The following is a 20,495-nucleotide window of genomic DNA, read 5'->3' as shown; positions in this document are numbered from 1 at the left end:
GTTCTGTGATCTTTACAGGTAGGAATTTTCTGCCACGGGAGAACTTCAGTGTCAGAAGAGATAAAGACCTAGAAATTCATAATGTTAAAACCTGTTGGTGCCATGGCAGGCCAGTTTTAACGGCCGCTGAAAATGGCGGCACTGGCTGGACCGGAAAATTGGTGCTTGGACTAATTAATATTAGCCCAATGCTAAATTCACTGTGCAACAAGGTCCTGGTGGTGTTTGTCTTGACAGGAGACCCCAATCTAGTGTGGCAGTAGCGTCCTTGCAGCAAGAACAGCCTTTTCTTAAAGCAAGCGTGACATTTCAGAAAGCAGTTCGGTCTCTTATAGGGGAAATGCCTTCTGAAATGAAAAAAATAGAAGTGGTGTAAAATAGGTGGTTTTTAGCCCTTACAGCTTACCTACCTTCTGAAACAAAATTAATATTAAAAAGAATTCCGAAATGAGAGTCTTCAGCTCTTAAAGCTGAACTCCCTTCCGCACCTAAAAAAAGGGAAGTGATTCAGCAGTAATGAATGGTTCAGCGAGCCTGTAAAGGGGCACCCAAGGTCTCACACACGCAGCAGAGATCCTTTCCCCACAGAGGTCAGGAGTCCATCCAGAAAGAACAATGTGGAATACATCGCCGAGGCCGTCACTGCCAGTGTTCACGCCACCACCTGGCTCCAGTGCCCAAAGAAGCTTCATGACCTCAGATCAGTAGTCAAGTCAGTGATTGCATAGTCAAGAGCTGCCCATCAACTGCACCTCGAGCCTCACACACTGCTCAATGCACGACCCCCCCGCCCCCCACCACCTCTCAATCACTCAAATGCCAACAATCTCGATCAAACTTGGGGCACACATCCCATCCCTAGCTTCACCTCAGCTCCTTGCAGGAGACGATGCTGGCCATTAATGGCAATGGCATGGCTGAGACTGTTCAGTTCAGAATAACTCCACAAGACTGTATACTGTAAGCTCAAACTGTTGTGACCTTGGTCTCTTTACTGTAACTCCAGAGTGAGGAAGCAGCATGGTACACTGCCTTTTATACCTGCTTGCCCGGGGTGTGCAGGTGACCCTTGGATCTCCAACAGGTGCACCCCCTGGTGGCAAGGCTTACATACTAGTAAAGTTTACATACATAACAGAGACCTTGGTCAGTGGCGGTTGAAAAGCTATAAGATGCTGGTATCCTCATACATTATCCACCTTGCATGCACCTCTTGCTTTCCTGCTTTCCTGCCCTCCCCCCAGCACAAATCCACCCTTGTGCCTTCCTCATTTCACTCACCCAAGAAATGTAGCCTGCCCAGCCAGTCGTGGGGGTGGAGGAGGGGGAGGAAGAAGAAGAGGAAGAAACACACTCATTCGATTTCACACTCCCAGCCATCAGTTCCTCAAGGTCAACCTGCAAGGCCACCTGCAGTGTCCCTCACTGAAAGTCAGCAGCCTTTCACCAGCCATGCCGCAGCCACTGGGTTAGCATTTCATGACATTAGTAGGATGGGCAAAGGCACACACACGACAGCCACTCAGAGAATGCATAAGGATGATGAGCTGATTTCTTGATGTCACATTGGATGGATAGATGTATAAAGTTGATTCGAAAGTTTGCTAAAATAAAAGCCACCACAAAGTAATGTGGCCAAGAGGACACGGTGATGGTCAGCAACAGAGGGAAAGTAAGGTCTGGGACAAACGTTGAAAGGGGAATTGGGGTTGTGGTCACTGGTACTACAGGCGGATAATTCCCTCCCAGATATCCCAGCCAGAAAGGGTTCATCTGGGTTGCATCCTTCCTTCTGCTACCTCCTCTTCCCTCTGAGAGAGGATGCTGTACATCTGAAATAAAAGCAGAAAATGCTGGAAATACTCAGCAGGTCAGGCTCAGCAGAGCATCTCAACTCGAGATGTGAACTCTGTTTCTCTCTCAACGGATACTGACCTGCAAGGAGTATTTCCAGCATATTGTGTCTTCTCAGAGGCCTTCCATTACCATCCAAGGCCTTGCAAGTTTCCACTGCACACTTTGAAAACTTTTAACATGTATTGCATCAAACTACTACTTCAATAACATTTTAAAAATCCAGTCCAAAAACTAAAATGCAAACTTACCTGAAAGATGTACGTGTCCCTTTAAGAAATGCTGACAGTGTCTGTGTCAGTCTGATGTCCGCTTGCTTAGGACCCAGCGCTGAACTCAGCGTTAAGGTTGAAGTTCCCAGATGTGGCGTCAAGTCGGTGTTGCACGCCGACCGATGTCACGCTCTCTTCACTTACATCTCCAGGGCCAGCGCGAAGGCCCTCACCAAAATGGCGGCCACCAAGTCCCGCGCCAGAGAAGGGCGCTAGAGTGATGGCCGCCATTTTTCCACCAGGATAGCAGTGCAAACAAGTAGAAAACGGTTAACAAGAAGAGAAAATCCTCCAATATGGTGGGATATTTACAAGCTGATTTCAGTGGGTAACATTAATTCAATGTTTAATAATTTTGCAAAAAAATTTATAAGATCAAATTATAAAATGCTTTACGTTCAAGAATATTAAAAAACATATGGACAGTGTAAATATATATCTAATAAAGAAACCATTGTAAAGGGACAAAGCAGCTATTGACAAAACCAGATACGTGCCACAGAGGTAGGACGGATCAGCAAGGTCAAACACAGACCGTCCAAAACTGAGTTTAAATTATGCACAAGATCTACAAATGACAGAAGAGATGGAAAGATCAAATTGTGAGTTCTCAGGGCAAAGGTTTAGAGTACCAAAAACCACAGAAAGGGACAGCTTTGCATTACGTCATTGGCGGACAGGACAGAGTGATAATCCTGACTGTCCTCAGATCACGTGGCACCAACAGTTAACATTTGTTTTAAAAAAAGAGAAAAAATCTGTTATATTTCGTTAACTGTTGATGACTCACCAGATCTTACGCTTTAACTGATCATGCTTTTAATACGTACATTTGCTCCTTCCATTACTAGCACAGTTGTTCCAGCACTGACATGAGAGTGTGTGTGCAGGGCCATATATGCACGCAATCCATCACGAATAGTCCCTGCAGCGTTCACCCAGCTCACCTTTTCCGGTTTAGTTACTGCATATAAAAATAAAATAAACACATTAGAGGAATAAAAAAAGTGTACAAAATATATTTGAAAATATGTTCTTTTTCTTTTCCCTGAATGTTCATTTATCACTTATATTTATAAAAGGAAGTGAGACAGAAGGTGGGTGAGGTGACTGAAGGCACAGTGAGGTAGGTTTGTGAAGATTTCTGAAGGTGAACATTTCCCACAAGCCATACATTAGTTCAAGGGAGTGTGCACCAAAGTGATTGTCTGTAACTCTATCAATGTGGAGGGAAGAGAGATTGGGATAGTCTAATATATTACATTTAAAATAATTTTAATATGAATATTTTTTTCAGCACTTTACTATAAAAGACCATTCTGAGAAGCTATTATGAAACAACCATGAAAACATGGAGAGCTGCTTCAACCAGAACAACTGCAGGGTTTCTCAACTTCAAAAGACACATCATGCGCTACACAATTGAAAGGGAACAATTAGCTACAAAACCATGCATTAAAAGGAAACGATTTATCACAATGCTGATCACCAACATGTGGTATTTTGAGTACGAGTGGTGGTGCATTTCTTTGCCCTATTCAGCTTGTCACAATTTCCACAGCAACGGCCAATCATTGCAGGGCCTCTGGCCATTGTCATAGAAATCATGGCTATCCAACCAGAAAATGTGCTGATAGCGCACACACACACACACTCAGTGAATCTACGCAATTAACTCTATGCGTGAAGGCCTGAATTTAATTAGGAACACTATCGATGTACTGATGAATTACAGCTGCTGAGGTGGCATCCAGAAACTGGAAAAATTAACATGTTCACTTGTTTCCGTACTTAATGAAAACAGGTCAGACAGATACAGCTTTATGAGGACAGAGCTTTCATTTTCCAAAACAAACTGAACATTTACTGTAAAATTTCAGGTCCTTGCTGGAATACTAGGGAGTCAATATTATTTTCATATTTATTCCATTAAGCTTCACATTCATTATAAGTTGATCTCTCATGGCATTGCTCGTGGACAAAAATACTTTTCTCTTCCTGTAACAATCTTTCTCCACTCATTAAATCTTTCTATCAGCATGGCATCTCTCTTCTTGTTTGCCTTCTCCTCGCTCTAGGATTCAGATAATTTCTCTTGTGATAATCTTCGTTTATCCGTTTATCCACCATTCTTTTTCTCACCTTTCTCTCCTTGCTGTCTCTCGTTCCCTATTTTTTCTCCTGCTCTCTTGATATGCTTTCCACATATTTTTTTCTCTATGCAACTTTCTCTCTCTTTCTGAATATACATCTCACAATGTAGGCCGCCTCACATACACAGTCCGTCACTGTCAAATAATGGATTATTCCATATTAGTTGTTTGCTCTCCGTTCATAAATTATTCCACAGCGGATGACTTATCCCATATTCACCAGCAGATCACTAATTTCTCCTTGATCCTCAGCTCTTCTTATAGTGCAGACTTTCAGCTGGCAGATGGTGCCTTTCACTTCTTTGATATTTACCTTCACTCCAATGAGGTGATGGTAGAAAATGCTTCACTGCCCTGGGATTGCCAGGTTTTTAATCTGGTTTTTGCCTCTTCCAGGAAATCACATTGCTCCGGTTGGGGTGGAGTGTAGAATGTTTCAGTGTAAGGGGTGTCGCAGTTGTATGGGGCGGACTGGTTGGGCTGAGTGCTCTTTACCATTCCGCCATTGTTCATTGTTCATAGGTTTATATGTAACCTTCAGGATTGCTGACCGAGGGCCATGCGGCTCTTTGTCGGCCGGCGCGGACACGATGGGCCGAAATGGCCCCCTTCTGCACTGTAAATTTCTATGTTTCTAAGATACCATGCGAGAGCGAGGCTCTGGGCTGTGCCTGGGTAATGAGCGCCTAAGTATTTACACATTTCTAAATCCCACACTGAGCGTCTGGGTCTGGAAGAATAGCATTGGATCCAGCAATAAAGCAATATTGAACACTACAGAAAGTGCAGAGGTGAAATTAAGAAGGAAATTAGGAAAGCAAAAAGAAGGCATGAAAAAATACTGGCAAATAGAATCAAAGAAAACCCAAAGATGTTTTGCAATTTGTAAGAATAAAAGTTTTTAATTAATGATTAAAATTGATTGTGTGTGTATATAAATGTTAAAAGTGTAGATTAATGGAAAGACCTGTTTGTGTTGAGATAAAATGGAAGCCCACAGATTGCCAGCATGGGTTAAGTTTTGTAAGAAACAAAATGAAAGGCCCCAGAGCTGCCGCATGAGTTTTGTGTATTGGAAAGCCATTTAAACTAATCAGAGGTGGCTGAGCCAGACCAGCCAGCCACATGTGTGAGGAGAGCCAATAAGAAGCTGCCCTAGAACCAAAGTCCAATCGGGAGACTTTGAGGACAATGGCCTTGAGGAATATAAAAAACGCAAGCCAGGAACTTTTCTCTCTCTTCTCTCCCTGCTGGACACACAGCAAAAGATCTCCTGTTGAAGACCAGCCAAATCAGCATGCCGTGTGTTCAAACCAGCCAGCAAAAGGGCGTAACGTATATCGCTTTTTATTATAACCTCATTGTATCTCTGTTGTAATTAGGTAGATCGAAAGGATATATGATGACTGCTGTTAAATACATGTGCATGTTTTCAATAAACTGTGTCAATTGTTTTGAAAGAATCGTCGCACTGTCAAATGTAAGTCCAGAGAGATTCAGAAATCCTACAAATTACATAAAGAGCAAGAGGATAACGAAGGAAAGAGTTGGGCCTATTAGGGACCAAAATGGTGATGTGTGTGTGAAGGCGGAGGATGTAAGGTACAAAATGAATACTTTGTGGCTCTCTTCACAAAAGAGAGGGACGATGCCGACTTTGAAGTTCAGGAGGAAGATAGTGAAATATTGGATGGGTTAAACATAGTTAAGAGATGAACTTTAAAGGGGTTTAACATCCTTGAAAGTAGATAAATCGCCAGGACTGGATGAAATATATCCGAGGCTACGAAAAGAAGCAAGAGAGGAAATTGCAGAGGCTCTGACCATCATTTTTCAATCCTCCCTAGCTACAAGACTTGAGCCAGAGGATTGGAGAACTGCTAATGTTGTGCCATTGTTTAAAAAGGGAGGAAGGCATAAACCGAGCAATTACAGGCCAGTCAATTTAACCTCGGTGGTGGGCAAATTACTGGAATCAATTCTGAGGAACAGTATAAACCTTCATTTAGAAAAGACACAAATTAATCAAGCTCTTCAGCAATGGTTTGTTAAGGGAAGGTCGTGTCTGACGAACTTAACTGAGTTCTTTGAGGAGGCAACAAGGGAGGTCGATGAGGGCAATGTAGTTTGGATGGATTTTAGCAAGGCTTTCGATAAGGTCCCACATGGTACGCTGATCAAAGCCCATGGGATCAAAGGGAGAGTGGCAAATTGGATCCAAAATTGACTCAGTGACAAGAAGCAAAGGTAATGGTTGAGGGAAGCTTTTGTGACTGGAAGGCTGTATCCAGTGGGGTTTCACAGGGCTCAGTACTCAGTCCCTTACTTTTTGTAGGATATATTAATGATTTAGATTTAAATGTAGGGGGTATGATAAAGAAATTTGCAGATGATACAAAAATTGGCCGTGTGATTGACAGTGAGGAGGAAAGCTCCAGATTGCAGGACGATATCGATGAACTGGTCACTTGGGCAGGAAAATGGAAAATGGAATTCAATTGGAAAAATGTGAGGTAATGCATTTGGAGAGGAGCAACAAGGTAAGGGAATACACAATAAATGGGAGGATACTGAGAGATGTGGAGGAGCAGAGGGACCTTGGAGTATATGTCCACAGACCCTTAAAGGTAGGACAGGTCAATAAGGTAATTAAAAAGGCATACAGAATTATTTCCTTTATTAGCAGAGACATAGAATATAAGAGCAAGGAAGTTATGTTAGAACTGTATACAACATTAGTTAGGCCACAGCTTGAGTACTGCATGCAATTCTGGTCACTACATTATAGGAAGGATGTGATTGCACTAGAAAGGGTGCAGAGGAGATTTACAAGGATGTTGCCAGGACTGAAAAACTTTTGCTATGAGGAAAGATTGGATAGGCTGGGGTTGTTTATTCTTGTAACAGAGAAGGCTGCGGGGAGATTTAATTGAGATTTAATAAAATCATGAGGGGCCTAGAAAGAGTGAATAGGAAGGACCTGTTTCCCTTAGCAGAGGGGTCAATAACCAGGGGGCATAGATTTAAAGTAATTAGTGGAAGGATTAGAGGAGAGATGAGGAAACATTTCTTCACCCAGAAGATGGTGGGAGTCTGGAACTCACTGCCTGAAAGGGTGGTAGAGGCAGAAACCCTCACACATTTAAAAGGTACTTGGATGTGCACTTAAAGAGCCGCAACCAACAGTGCTACAGAACTAGTTCTGGAAGGTGGGATTAGGCTGGGTAACTCTTTTTCAACCGGCACAGACACGATGGGCCGAATGGCCTCCTTCTGTGTCATAATTTTCAATGATTTCTATGATTCTATGACCTCAGAGATGAATAACCCTGCAACAAAAGGGGCATAGAAGTATGACCTGGCAGGTGTGCGGAGCAGCGGCCTAACCATTATCTTCTACATATTAATCATTTCCCTGCATGTGTTGTCCACCTTCCTATATATAAAACCAAAATCACTGGATTTTCCACCTGCAATTATCTTTTCAAAGTCATCAGTACCCTCAGATCTTTCAGCATTCCATTAAAAATGTTACTATTTAGCGTCTGTGAAATCAGTCAATCAGAAAGCACAAAAGTGATACTTCAAGCACCAGACACAAAAATTATTGACAGAGATTTACTTATCTGTATTTATACAGCTTTAAAACAGGTATGAAGACTTATTAAACAGGTTTTTATATTTTAAATGGATAGTGTGTATAAATTGTTAATATAAAATGTTATGTTTTTCTTTTCCGTAGTTAACATTTTTGCCACCTTTTTCCACAAGAGCAAAATTAATACTTCCTTACTTTATCACCATCTACGAAGAAATATAAAGACAAGTACAGATCTCATAGAAAAAAATAAAACATTATATATCATTGGACTGTATTTAAACATACCAAGACTGTGTTCATGAACCAGCAGAATATTGGAGAGTCCAGACTCTTTACAATCCAAAGGCAGAATACCTGCGAGATGGGCAGCACAATGACGTACATTAGCATTGCAATTTAAAGCAGCATTTGCAAAAAAGTTAAACATGTATTGTCTTTACTTACCAACTACTTCATCATTTGGCTTAAAAAAGCTCACTTTTGGTCCAACTGAAAAAGTAAATTCAAGAATATCATGATACATATATATAGATGTCAAACAAATAAATGTGTGTATTACAAACCACTTAATGTCATCTATTACTATCTGTAAACATGAAGTCAATCTCACAATCGAGAGAACTCTTTGAAATTAAACAGTTGAAAAGAAAAACTTTTCCATCTTTCCTTCCTCCCAAGAGCTCATCTTATTTATCCAGTGATTAAGTGAGCTATAAATACCACAAGGGTTCCAGTTTTGATCCTCAGTCTGTGTTTAATTAGCTAATCTCAACTATGGCAAGGCTAGGGTGCAAATATTGGCTTCAGCACCTTGGGTTAGGGAGGAGTCAATAGCCAGGTAGCAACACGAGTGTGAGTATCTGGATATTGTATGAGGACTGGGCTGCGCTTAGCTGTGATATCCCTGTGGTAGAATAGCCTACCAACGCGTATTTTCAAGGTGCAGATATGAATAATGGTTATTTTGACAAGGGACTGGCGGGTGGCTGGCCCCCGTAGAAACCCCAGCAAAGAGCACTGCCTTTGGAGAAAGGAGAGAAAACTAACACAAAACATTACCTTCTTTTTCATTTTGCTTTCTGTTGATTTTTATTTTTGTTACTTAATTACTGATAGTGATTATTGACAATATCAGTAATGGGAAAGATGAAAGAATAATTGGGAGGTTTACTATGTACCACAGTACGAAGGGACTGAATTAACATACACACAATTCACCATTTAATCAATATTCCAGAATGACGAAGAGGATTAAAAAAACAATGTTTAAGTTGTCAGAACTGTTCTCCTCCCTCCTTCATGGTGGTGGATACATAGGTTTTACAGGTACTGTCAGTAACAATGCACCAGGCAATGGAAGGGATCTTGCTCCTGTCTGCTATCCTGTGACATACTGCAACACGAGTATATCTGAACTTCAGGTGAGGATAGGATCAGGCTTAGCTGGGATGCTGGTCATAGAATCATAGAAATTTACGGCACAAAAGGAGGCCATTCAGTCCATCATGTCTGTGCCAGCTGAAAAAGAGCCTCCTCTGTTCTAAAGAAAATAACCCCAGCCTATCCAATCTTTCCTCATAGTTAAAATTCTCCAGTCCTGGCAACATTCTCGTAAATCTCCTCTGTACCCTCTCTGGTGCAATCACATCTTTCCTGTAATGTAGTGACCAACACTGTATGTAGTACTCTAAGTGTTTTATGCAGTTTAATGCCTTGGCTAATAAAGGCAAGTATTCCATATGCCTTCTTAACCACCTTATCTACCTGTCTTCCTACCTTCAGGGATCTGTGGACATGCACTCCAAGGTCCCTTTGTTCCTCTACACTTCTCAGTGTCCGACCATTTATTGTGTATTCCATTGACTTGTTGGCCCTCTCCAAATGCATTACCTCAAACTTCTCCGGATTGAATTCCATTTGCCACTTTTCTGCCCACCTGACCAGTCCATTGATACCTTCCTGTAATCTATAGCTTTCTTCCTCACTATCAACTACATGGCCAATTTTTGTATCATCTGCAAACTTCTGAATCATGCCCCCTACATTGAAGTCTAAATCACTGATACATACCACAAAAAAGCAAAAGGACCTAATACTGAGCACTGCAGAATCCTAAAGTCCCCTTATCATGGCAGAAGGGTCTGGCTTCATCACTGCTAAGGCTCATTAATAAAGAATGGGCCATGGAATTATACCCAGCATTTTGAGAATGGGAGGAAAAAAATGCTGACAACCTCAACATTTTTGTAATTTCCTATTCTATTTAGAAAAAATATTCAAATAAATTCTAATAGCTATCTGTCTATCTGGAATCCTTGGGACTGAATCAGTTCCAGTTTTTCAGTTTTTCCGAATTTCATACAAGAAAATCAAGTCTTAAATCTGGAATCCTTGACCGAATCCGTGCCGGGTCTTGAGCAACGAGATCTGAAATCTGGCAAAACCTGAAATCCGGCACGGAATCAGTCAAGGATTCTGGATTTCAGACTTGATTTTCTTGTCTGAAATCTGGAATACCCGACCAACTCCATGCCGAATTTCAGATCTCGTGCCGGATTTGGGGTTTTGCCTCAAAAACGTCCGGTTTTCATATAATAATTCCGGATGACTCCATCAGCTATGCACAAAATGTCCGGTTTTTGGACAATTCTGGTTTCGGGACGTTGCACCTAAGAACATAAGAAATAGGAGCAGGAGTAGGCCATTTGGCCCCTCGAGCCTGCTCCGTCATTCAATAAGATCATGGCTGATCTGATCATGGACTCAGCTCCATTTCCCTGTCCGCTCCTCATAACTCTTTATTCCCTTATCGCTCAAAAATCTTATCTATCTCCGTCTTAAAAATATTCAATGACCCAGCCTCCACAGTTCTCTGGGGCAGAGAACTCCACAGATTTACAACCCTCAGAGAAGAAATTTCTCCTCATCTCAGTTTTAAATGGGTGGCTCCTTATTCTAAGAATATGTCCCCTAGTTTTGGTTTCCCCTACAAGTGGAAATATCCTCTCTGCATCCACCTTGTTGAGCCCCCTCATTATCTTATATGTTTCAATAAGATCACCTCTCTATCTTCTGAACTCTAATGTGCATAGGCCCAATTTACTCAACCTTTCCTCATAAGTCAACCCTCTCTTCTCCAGATTCAACCTAGTGAACCTTCTTTGAACAGCCTCCAATGCAAGTATATCCTTCCTTAAATACGGAGACCAAAACTGTATGCAGTACTCCAGGTGTAGCCTCACCAATACCCTGTACAGTTGTAGCAGGACTTCTTTGCTTTTATACTCTATACCCCTTGCAATAAAGGCCATGTATTAGCAAAGAAAAGCAAGGAATTTCCTTTTGTTTTGGAGTGGGTAAAACTATTGATTTAAAAAAAAACTTCAGGCTATATTTGTGCCATTTTCGAAGAAAGAAGTGCAATATTAGTCCATGACAAGAAGAGAGTTTAAAAAAAAACTTTCTGACACTGAACTAAAGAATATAGGATCACAGCTTCAAAGTACTATGGGATCAAGGAAAATCCATTCGAAAGGCATGATTTCAGAGCAATGTTTGATCATTTCCCCCCCTATTCTGAACAGCTGTTTTTAACTACTTTTATGGTTCCACAAAATGGAAGCAGATGGCTTTAAACAGTTGAGCTATTTAATTTTGCAATTTTTATTATCAAACTATGGTCTCAGCTTTACAGCAGAGTAGTCTATATACTCGTATACAAGGTTAGGTCACTGTTTGGGAGTTAAAATTGGCTGGGCAGAGGGTGTACATGAGACTTGCGGTGAATGATACTGTAGTTCATTTTAGGGACGGCACTTATCCACTCCTGGATCAGTCACAGTCTTGATTTTCCTGTCTAGCACCCAGTCTCATCTTCCCCTGTGAGAAAGAGGGCAACATCAGTACACAGTACTGGACTAATATCTAGAGGCCTGGGCTAATAATCCAAAGAACGCAAGTTCAAATTTCAACTTGAGCATATGAATTCATTAAAAAACTGAATCATTAAAAAGAAAAATCACCACGAAGCAGTCAGACTGTTGTAAAAACCAACTCGTTTATGATTGTCCTTGAGGGACAGAAACCTGTCGTCCTTACATGGATTTTCACTTTTTATTTTATTCATTCCTGGGATGTGGGCATTGCTGGCAAGGTCAGCATTTATTGCACATCCCTAATTGCCTTTGAGGAGATTGTGGTGAACCACTTTCTTGAACCGCTGCAGTCCTCGAGGTGAAGGTACTCCCACAGTGCTGTTGGGGAGGGAGGTCCAGGATTTTGCCCCAACGACAATGAAGGAACAACAATATATTTCCAAGTCAGGATGGTGTGTGACTTGGAGGGGAACTTGGTGTTCTCATGCGTTTGCTGCCCTTGTCCTTCTCGGTGGTACAGATCGCAGGTTGTTGAAGAAGCCTTGGTGAGTTGCTGCAGTGCATCTTGTACATGGTACACACTGCAGCCACGGTGCGCTGGTGGTGGAGGGAGTTAATTTTTAAGGTGGCGGATGGGGTGGCGGTCAAGCAGGCTGCATTGTCTTGGATGATGCCGAACTTCTTGAGTGTTATTGGAGCTGCATCATCCAGGCAAGTGAAGAGTAGTCCATCACACTCCTGATGGTGGAAAGGCCTTGGGGAGTCAGGAGGTCAGACACTCGCCACAGAATACCCAGCCTCTGACCTGCTCTTGTAGCCACAGTATTTATGTGGCTGGTCCAGTTAAGTTTCTGGTCAATGATTACCGACAGGATGTTGATGCTGGAGGATTCTGTGACTCTGTGCTATATATATTTAGGCACTTTTTGGAAGCGAGTGTTACATATCAGATTCAAATGGCCATTCCAGATTTTTGTAAGCCCAGACAGTAAATGTTGGCTGGCCGACAGAGGAGGGGGGGAAGGGGAAGTGACCACTAATGCTTCTTGATGCCCATACATACGCTCTTTACAACATAATGACCCATAATTTGGGGTGAGCGGTAAAACAAAGGCATTTTCCACTGGCCCCGTAGTAAACTTCCCACAAAGATCTTGCGATCTCTGTGGCGAGAAGTTCGGCTTTCTGATGTTCAGTTGAAATCAGCGTAAGTTAATGGGGAATCCCTAATGCGAACTGCTGTGACGTGAACAAGATGTCTGAGCAGCCAATTACAATACAGAATTTTCACAGACCGAGAACCAGGAAGTGAGTAAGCTCCTTTGATTCTAACTTTTTTTTAAATGTTAGAGAGTAAATCAAAGATTGGGGCTCTCACATGGGGAAACGGAAAACCTAAAATAAAAATGAACAAACTTTTTTAAAAAGCTAAAAAAAAATTGAAGTTTCATAATTTAAATTTTTATTAAAATGGATAAATTAGACACTCCACAAAATTAAAATTATCTTTCAGGGCCACAATGTTTGTTTAGCAGTCAATGCACTGTTTAAACCACAGTTACACCTAATCCAAAAGGGTCTAACTTTTAATGGAATATTTAACAGCAATAGGCATGGAAATTCCGATGTCCCGGGCCCGTACGAAGTTTCTACGGACCCGGTAAGGCATCGAAAAAGCCGGTTTTCAGCACGCAATGCGCATGCGCTGAAAACCGGCTTTTCCGATCTGTCAAGCTGGAGCTTGACAGATCATAGCCAGATCGGGTGCGAGGACATTTGTATGGTCAAAATTGGGCTATTTACCTATATCTTGCCCAGCAAATGTCCTCAAAAATCTTGCATCTGAAAAATCAGGCACTTTTACAGGCGCAAGTGTTTTAAAACACACAAAAACAATTGTAAAATAAAATTATCAACACATAGTTTATTGTTAAAAACCCTCCTCACTACGATAAGTAGTGTTTTTACGGCATCTTCTGCGTCAGGTCCCTCTGGACGGGAGCGCGCTTCGCAGCAAGGGAGGAGAAGGCCTCCTCATCGGAAATCAAGGCGCTTCCGAGACCACCAGGTAAATTCGTAAAATATATCCAGCGAGGAGACAATTGCCCGCGGGAAGACCCCCAGAGGAATTTCTGGGTCATTACTGCAGAAGAGCCAAAGTTTTCATCAGTTTCCCTGATTGCACAGATTACACTGATTGGCTGTTGGGAGAGGGGCGGGAGCAGAGCGCTGCCAGTGTCTGAGCAGTGAATGACTGCAACTTTAGGATTTCAGCTGATCGTTCGCTTTTATTACCCACCGCAAATTCCGGGCCATTAAAGATTAGATAGTGAGCAGGATCAGGAACCATTGCTGATTTTTCTCTCCCTCGCCTAGAGATGCTGCTACTGACCCAACTGAGATCAGCTAACTGTCTAATCCCCACACTGAGTGCTGCATTTCCAAATGGAGCCTTCAGGAAAAATTTTAACATAATTTTAATCCTATCATTTCTCAGCACTAATATTTTGTGCTTGACCAAAAAGTAATGCTAAATGTTTTGAGGTAGGAGTTATTTTATTTGCAAAAAAAAAACTATACACAAAAAACATTTTCTGGATTGCCTAGGAGGGTAGGGTAAAGGAGTTCAGCGTTTTACATTAAAACCAAATCACAAACACTTACCCTCAAGAACCACGCCAGCAACTTCTCTTCCAATTGGTAAGAAATCTTTCTGCAATTTGAGCTCCATCAGCAGCTAAATATAAAGTGAACTTTTTAATGACTAAGAAACAGGTCAGGATTTGACGCCTTTCTTCTAACGTGTATTTTGAAGATTTTACATTCAGATAGTTCTATTTTATGAAGCCATTGTACTATTAATTGCACATGCTAGAGGAGTACATTGTTAGACCAAGATTTTGAAGTGAGGGCAATGTTAGTTTAAGTTTAGAGTGATTGGTTTGTTTTTTCTTAGACTCTGGGGTTCTGTTGGATTATGGAATAAGGGCACGGTCTGCCATTTGACCTCTCAGTTGGGGTCCACATTCTCCTTCTAGATTTTGAAGAAAAGGTGTACGTGTGCCTTGCTTTCTTTACCCAAGAATTTTGATCTTGTGTTAAACCTGCTTCAATTTCAGTAGCCGGTTCCTAAAGCACATGCATCCATACAGATATTTTGGTTGTTTCTAAAATATTTAACGATATGTAAATATAAAAAAAATGTAAGCTCAAAGCATGTACATTTATTGTTAAGGGATCCCAATAATAGTGCTAATGGGGAGGGTTTAACCTGTAATGGCAGGGGGATGGGAATCTATGCTGGGAGACAGCGGGAAGTAAAAAGGGGGCAGAAGCAAAAGGTAGGAAGGAGAAAAGCAAGAGTGGAGGGCAGAGAAATCAAGGGCAAAAATCAAAAAGGGCCACATTACAACATAATTTAAAAAGGACAAGGAGTGTTAAAAAAACAAGCCTGAAGGCTCGGAGTCTCAATGCGAGGGGCATTCGTAATAAGGTGGATGAATTGACTGCGCAGATAGCTGTTAACGGGTATGATGTAATTGGGATTACAGAGACATGGCTCCAGAGTAACCAAGGCTGGGAACTCAACGTCCAGGGGTATTCAATATTCAGGAAGGACAGACAGGAAGGAAAAGGATGTGGGGTAGCGTTACTGGTTAAAGAGGAGATTAACGCAATCGCAAGGAAGGACATTAGCATGGATGATGTGGAATCTATATGGGTAGAACTGCAAAACACCGAAGGGCAGAAAACATTAGTGGGAATTATGGGGAGTAGTAGGGAGTTTGGGGATGGCATCAAACAGGAAATTAGGGACGCGTGCAATAGGGGTGCAGCAGTTATCATGGGTGACTTTAATCTACATATTGGTTGGGCTAACCAAACTGGTAGCAATACTGTGGAGGAGGATGTCCTGGAGTGTATAAGGGATGGTTTTCTAGACCAATATGTCAAGGAACCAACTAGAGAGCAGACCATCCTAGACTGGGTCTTGTGTAATGAGAGAGGATTAATTAGCAATCTGGTCGTGCGGGGCCCGTTGGAGAAGAGTGACCATAATATGGTAGAATTCTTCATTAAGCTGGAGAGTGACACAATTAATTCAGAGACTAGGGTCCTGAACTTAAAGAAAGGAAACTTCGACGGTATGAGACGTGAATTAGCTAGGATAGACTGGAGAATGATACTTAAAGGGTTGATGGTGGATAGGCAATGGCAAACATTTAAAGATCACATGGATGAACTACAACAATTATACATCCCTGTGTGGCGTAAGAATAAAAAAGAGAAGGTGGCTCAACCATGGCTAACAAGGGAAATTAGGGAAAGTGTTAAATCCATGGAAGAGGCATATAAATTGGCCGGAAAAAGCAGCAAACCTGAGGACTGGGAGAAATTTAGAATTCAGCATAGGAGAACTAAGGGTTTAATTAGGAGGGGGAAAATAGAGTACGTGAGGAAGCTTTCAGGGAACATAAAAACTGACTGCAAAAGCTTCTACAGATATGTGAAGAGAAAAAGATTAGTGAAGACTAATGTAGGTCCCTTGCAGTCAGGATCAGGTGAATTCATAATGGGGAACAAGGAAATGGCAGACAAATTGAATAAATACTTTGGTTCTGTCTTCACTAAGGAAGACATGAATAACTTCCAAAAATACTAGAGGACCGAGGGTCTAGCGAGAAGCGGGAACTGAGGGAAATCCTTATCAGTCAGGAAATGGTGTTGGGGAAATTGAAGGGACTGAAGGCCGATAAATCCCCAGGGCCTGATAGTCTGCATCCCAGAATACTTAAGGAAGTGGCCCTAGAAATAGTAGATGCATTGGTGGTCATTTTCCAACATTCCATGGACTCTGGATCAATTCCTATGGATTGGAGGGTAGCTAATGTAACCCCACTTTTTAAAAAAGGAGGGAGAGAGAAAACAGGGAATTATAGGCCAGTTAGCCTGAAATCGGTGGTGGGGAAAATGCTGGAATCAATTATTAAAGATGTAATAGCAGCACATTTGGAAAGCAGTGACAGGATCGGTCCAATTCAGCATGGATTTATGAAAGGGAAATAATGCTTGAGAAATCTTCTAGAGTTTTTTGAGGATGTAACTAGTAGAGTAGATAAGGGAGAACCAGTGGATGTGATGTATTTGGACTTTCAAAAGGCTTTTGACAAGGTCCCACACAAGAGATTAGTGTGCAAAATTAAGGCACATGGTATTGGGGGTAATGTATTGATGTGGATAGAGAACTGGTTGGCAGACAGGAAGCAGAGAGTCGGGAATAAACGGGTACTTTTCAGAATGGCAGGCAGTGACTAGTGGGGTGCCGCAGGGTTCAGTGCTGGGACCCAAGATATTTACAATATATATTAATGATTTAGATCAAGGAATTGAAGGTAATATCTCCAAGTTTGCAGATGACACTAAGCTGGATGGCAATGCAAGCTGTGAGGAGGATGCTAAGAGGCTGCAGGGAGACTTGAACAGGTTAGGTAAGTGGGCAAATGCATGGCAGATGCAGTATAATGTGGGTAATGTGAGGTTATCCACTTTGGTGGCAAAAACAGGAAGGCAGATTATCTGAATAGTGACAGATTAGTAAAAAGGGAGGTGCAAAGAGACCTGGGTGTCATGGTACATCAGTCATTGAAGGTAAGCATGCAGGTACAGCAGGCAGTAAAGAAAGCAAATGGCATGCTGGCCTTCATTGTGAGGGGATTTGAGTATAGGAACAGGGAGGTCTTATTGCAGTTGTACAGGGCCTTGGTGAGACCACACCTTGAGTATTGTGTGCAGTTTTGGTCTCCTAATCTGAGGAAGGATGTGATTGCTATTGAGGGAGTGCAGCGAAGGTTCACCAGACTGATTTCCAGGATGACAGGTCTGACAAATGAGGAAAGATTGGATCGGCTAGGCTTATACTCACTGGAATTTAGAAGAATGAGAGAGGATCTCATAGAAACTTATAAAATTCTGATGGGACTGAACAGGTTAGATGGAGGTAGAATGTTCCTGATGTTGGGGAAGTCCAGAACCAGGGGTCACAGTCTAAAGATAAGGGGTAAGCCATATAGGATCGAGATGAGGAGAAACTTTTTCACCCAGAGAGTTGTGAACCTGTGGAATTCTCTGGCACAGAAAGTTGTTGAGTCCAGTTCATTGGACATATTCAAAAGGGAGTTAGATGTGGCCCTTACGGATAAAGGGATCAGGGGGTATGGAGGGAAGGCAGGGGTGGGGTACTGAGGTTGCATGATCAGCCATGATCATATTGAATGGCGGTGGAGGCTCGAAGGGCCGAATGGCCTGCTCCTGCGCCTACTTTCTATGTTTCTATAACCCCACGGAGATCGCAGAAACCATTGCACCAAAAGCCAAGAATATGTTATGGTTTTGTCCAAGTTGCTGAAAAGTATCTGATCCAATTTTTTATCCAAATGCAGATCTTCTTAAAAACATTTTTCTGTTACTCGAATCATATTCTGGCCAATGATTCTTTCTGTGGTGTTTCTTTCTGTGCAGTTTGCTTTTTAAAGTTAGGTGAAGGTGAAGAAATGTTCTGACATTCTGTGAACTTCTCTTGTTTTACTCTCTGACACTCAGCATTGGAACATATGATGAGGGGCTTCAGTTATGTGGAGAAACTTGAGAAGCTGGGATTGTTCTCCTTAGCGCAGAGATTTAATGCAGATGTTTGAAATTATGAGGGGGTTTGATAGAGTAAAGAGGGAGAAGCTGTTTCCACTAGTAGGAGGCTCAGTAACCAGAAGACACAATCTTGAAATTTGCTGATCATACTAATATAGGGGATTTGTCAAATAGTTAGGGTGATTCATAAAGAAATACAGATTAGTGAAATGGGCAGACAGGTGGCAGTTGCAATTTAATGTGGATAATTGTCAGAAGTGTGAATGCAGGTATACAAAACCATAAAAAAGGCCTGCAGCAGTTTGGGTTTTATAAATAGGGGCATTGAATACAAGTATAATGAAGTAATGATACATTTGTACAAAACATTAGTTCGGCCACAGTTATAATACTGTATATAGTTTTGGGCAGCTCATTAGAGAAAGGACATTAAAGCCATCGAGAGCATACAGCATAGATTCATTTAGATGCCAGGGCTAGAAAACTGTTGATTATAGCTGAATAATCGCGAGCAATCACATCACAATTGTTAATCTTTCACAATGAACATTAGAACTCAATAGTGTCCTCGCTATTAATCACTGCCATGTCAACTGCTGCTGACAATAAAACACCCAATCTGAATATCATGCCCACAAACTCTTTGTTATATTTATTTTTAAATGATAGGACTAATTTCAATGCAGTAATTTTATCTTAGGGTTCAAATGAATTCTATAAACTGCTTAACTTTTGTTCTTGATGTCAAATGGATCCACTACTAAGATTGCGGCGTTATAATCAGTTCCATTTGTCTGTTTATCTTTACATAATAACCAATTATGGATTCTGCAATATCTGGTGACCAAATAATTCTTGAAATCCTAAACGACAATGTCTGTCTAAAATTATTATAGCAATTCATTTTTAAGAAATCGGTCAATACATTTTCAAATTCTCTGATCCTGGTTAGTTTTCCCCCCTCCCCCGCCCAAAATTGTCTCATTAAAGTCACATAATACATTAATACAATAAAAGTAGGCACTGATATTGAAGTCGTCACTTTAAAATAACAGTGTAATTAGGCTTGATTTTAAAATACTGTCCTGTATATAGGAAAAGAGAAATAAATTTGGTTGCATACAACATTGGACATCTCAAAGATAACTACCAGCTGGTCATTCAGGACACTGCAACATACTGTAAGCAAGCTGGTTACTTAAATAGTGTCAAAAATAAGCCCGGGAGGAAACGCACAGGCCCTTACAATGAAACTCTATTGCAGTAATAAAACACTTAATTATCTTTCAAATTATCCTTCTAGCAGCTCCTCCCAACTCCTCCCAGCAGAGCTCTCAATTCCATTGGACCATTGGTCAAACACCTGACCTCTGGCAATTCCTTCTCCATCTAAAACTGATGGCAAAGAGAATCTTGAAACAATTTTATGAGCATCCTGAAGGCATTCGCTCATTTCACAGAGTTGGAATGCTTAGACCCTTAGTGAAAAAAAGCCGACACGTTGGCTGTAGCTGCTCTTGGCTTCCTATGACTTTGCTGATAACCTTGAAATTGTTATTCATTATTTTCCATTCAAAAACCAAGGAATGAAATATGTAAAAGAAGTGTCAGTAAGACAGAGGGCTAAAAAAAATGTTTTTGGGTGGGGTGGGGGGGACTAATATGGGATGGGAGGGTGTCTCCTTGTACTGGAGCTCCAATCTTATGTACCAGAACAAGATCAAATCCACAATGCCCTTCCTTGTGGGTTATGAGTCATGTCACAGTAGAATGGTGCAGAGTGGTACCCAATTGCTTCCTCAAAGTGAATAAGGATAAACTGGAGAGCTAGTTACTGAGGGCTGCGCTCACATATGTTGCAAGGAGTAGAGGTATGGAAGCAGGTTTGTAGTCTGAACTTTTGACGAAGGTGATATGAAAGCAAGTTGAAATATTAATGGGGAGATAACAAAAACTTATTAAAAAAAGCAAAATGATAAATAAAAGCCATATGGAAACAATGATGGTGTAAAAATAAAGGAAGAGTGGAAAGAAAAGAAGAAAGGCTAAATGATAAAATGCAACACAAAACCATGTTTAAACAAAATACAGCCTG

The 20,495-nt window shown here is 41.4% G+C and overlaps 1 protein-coding gene across 4 annotated transcripts in view; it reads right to left on the bottom strand.

Annotated features, from left to right (window-relative positions):
* cryzl1 (crystallin, zeta (quinone reductase)-like 1) overlaps nucleotides 1-20,495 on the bottom strand; it is a 100,323-nt gene that overhangs the window by 54,159 nt on the left and 25,669 nt on the right. For all 4 annotated transcript variants that reach the window (XM_070893819.1, XM_070893818.1, XM_070893820.1 and 1 more), the window contains 4 exons: nucleotides 14,420-14,492; nucleotides 8,325-8,369; nucleotides 8,166-8,234; nucleotides 2,957-3,090 (listed from right to left, as the gene is read on the bottom strand). In XM_070893819.1, the coding sequence (XP_070749920.1) occupies nucleotides 2,957-3,090; nucleotides 8,166-8,234; nucleotides 8,325-8,369; nucleotides 14,420-14,492 (321 nt within the window). The remainder of the gene's footprint in view (nucleotides 1-2,956; nucleotides 3,091-8,165; nucleotides 8,235-8,324; nucleotides 8,370-14,419; nucleotides 14,493-20,495) is intronic.

The sequence above is a fragment of the Pristiophorus japonicus genome, chromosome 11, assembly GCF_044704955.1.
Source record: "Pristiophorus japonicus isolate sPriJap1 chromosome 11, sPriJap1.hap1, whole genome shotgun sequence".
In the NCBI taxonomy this organism is placed as follows: Eukaryota; Metazoa; Chordata; class Chondrichthyes; family Pristiophoridae; genus Pristiophorus; species Pristiophorus japonicus.
Note: the sequence above shows the minus strand (reverse complement) of the source record. Positions and strands in the feature narration are given on the sequence as shown.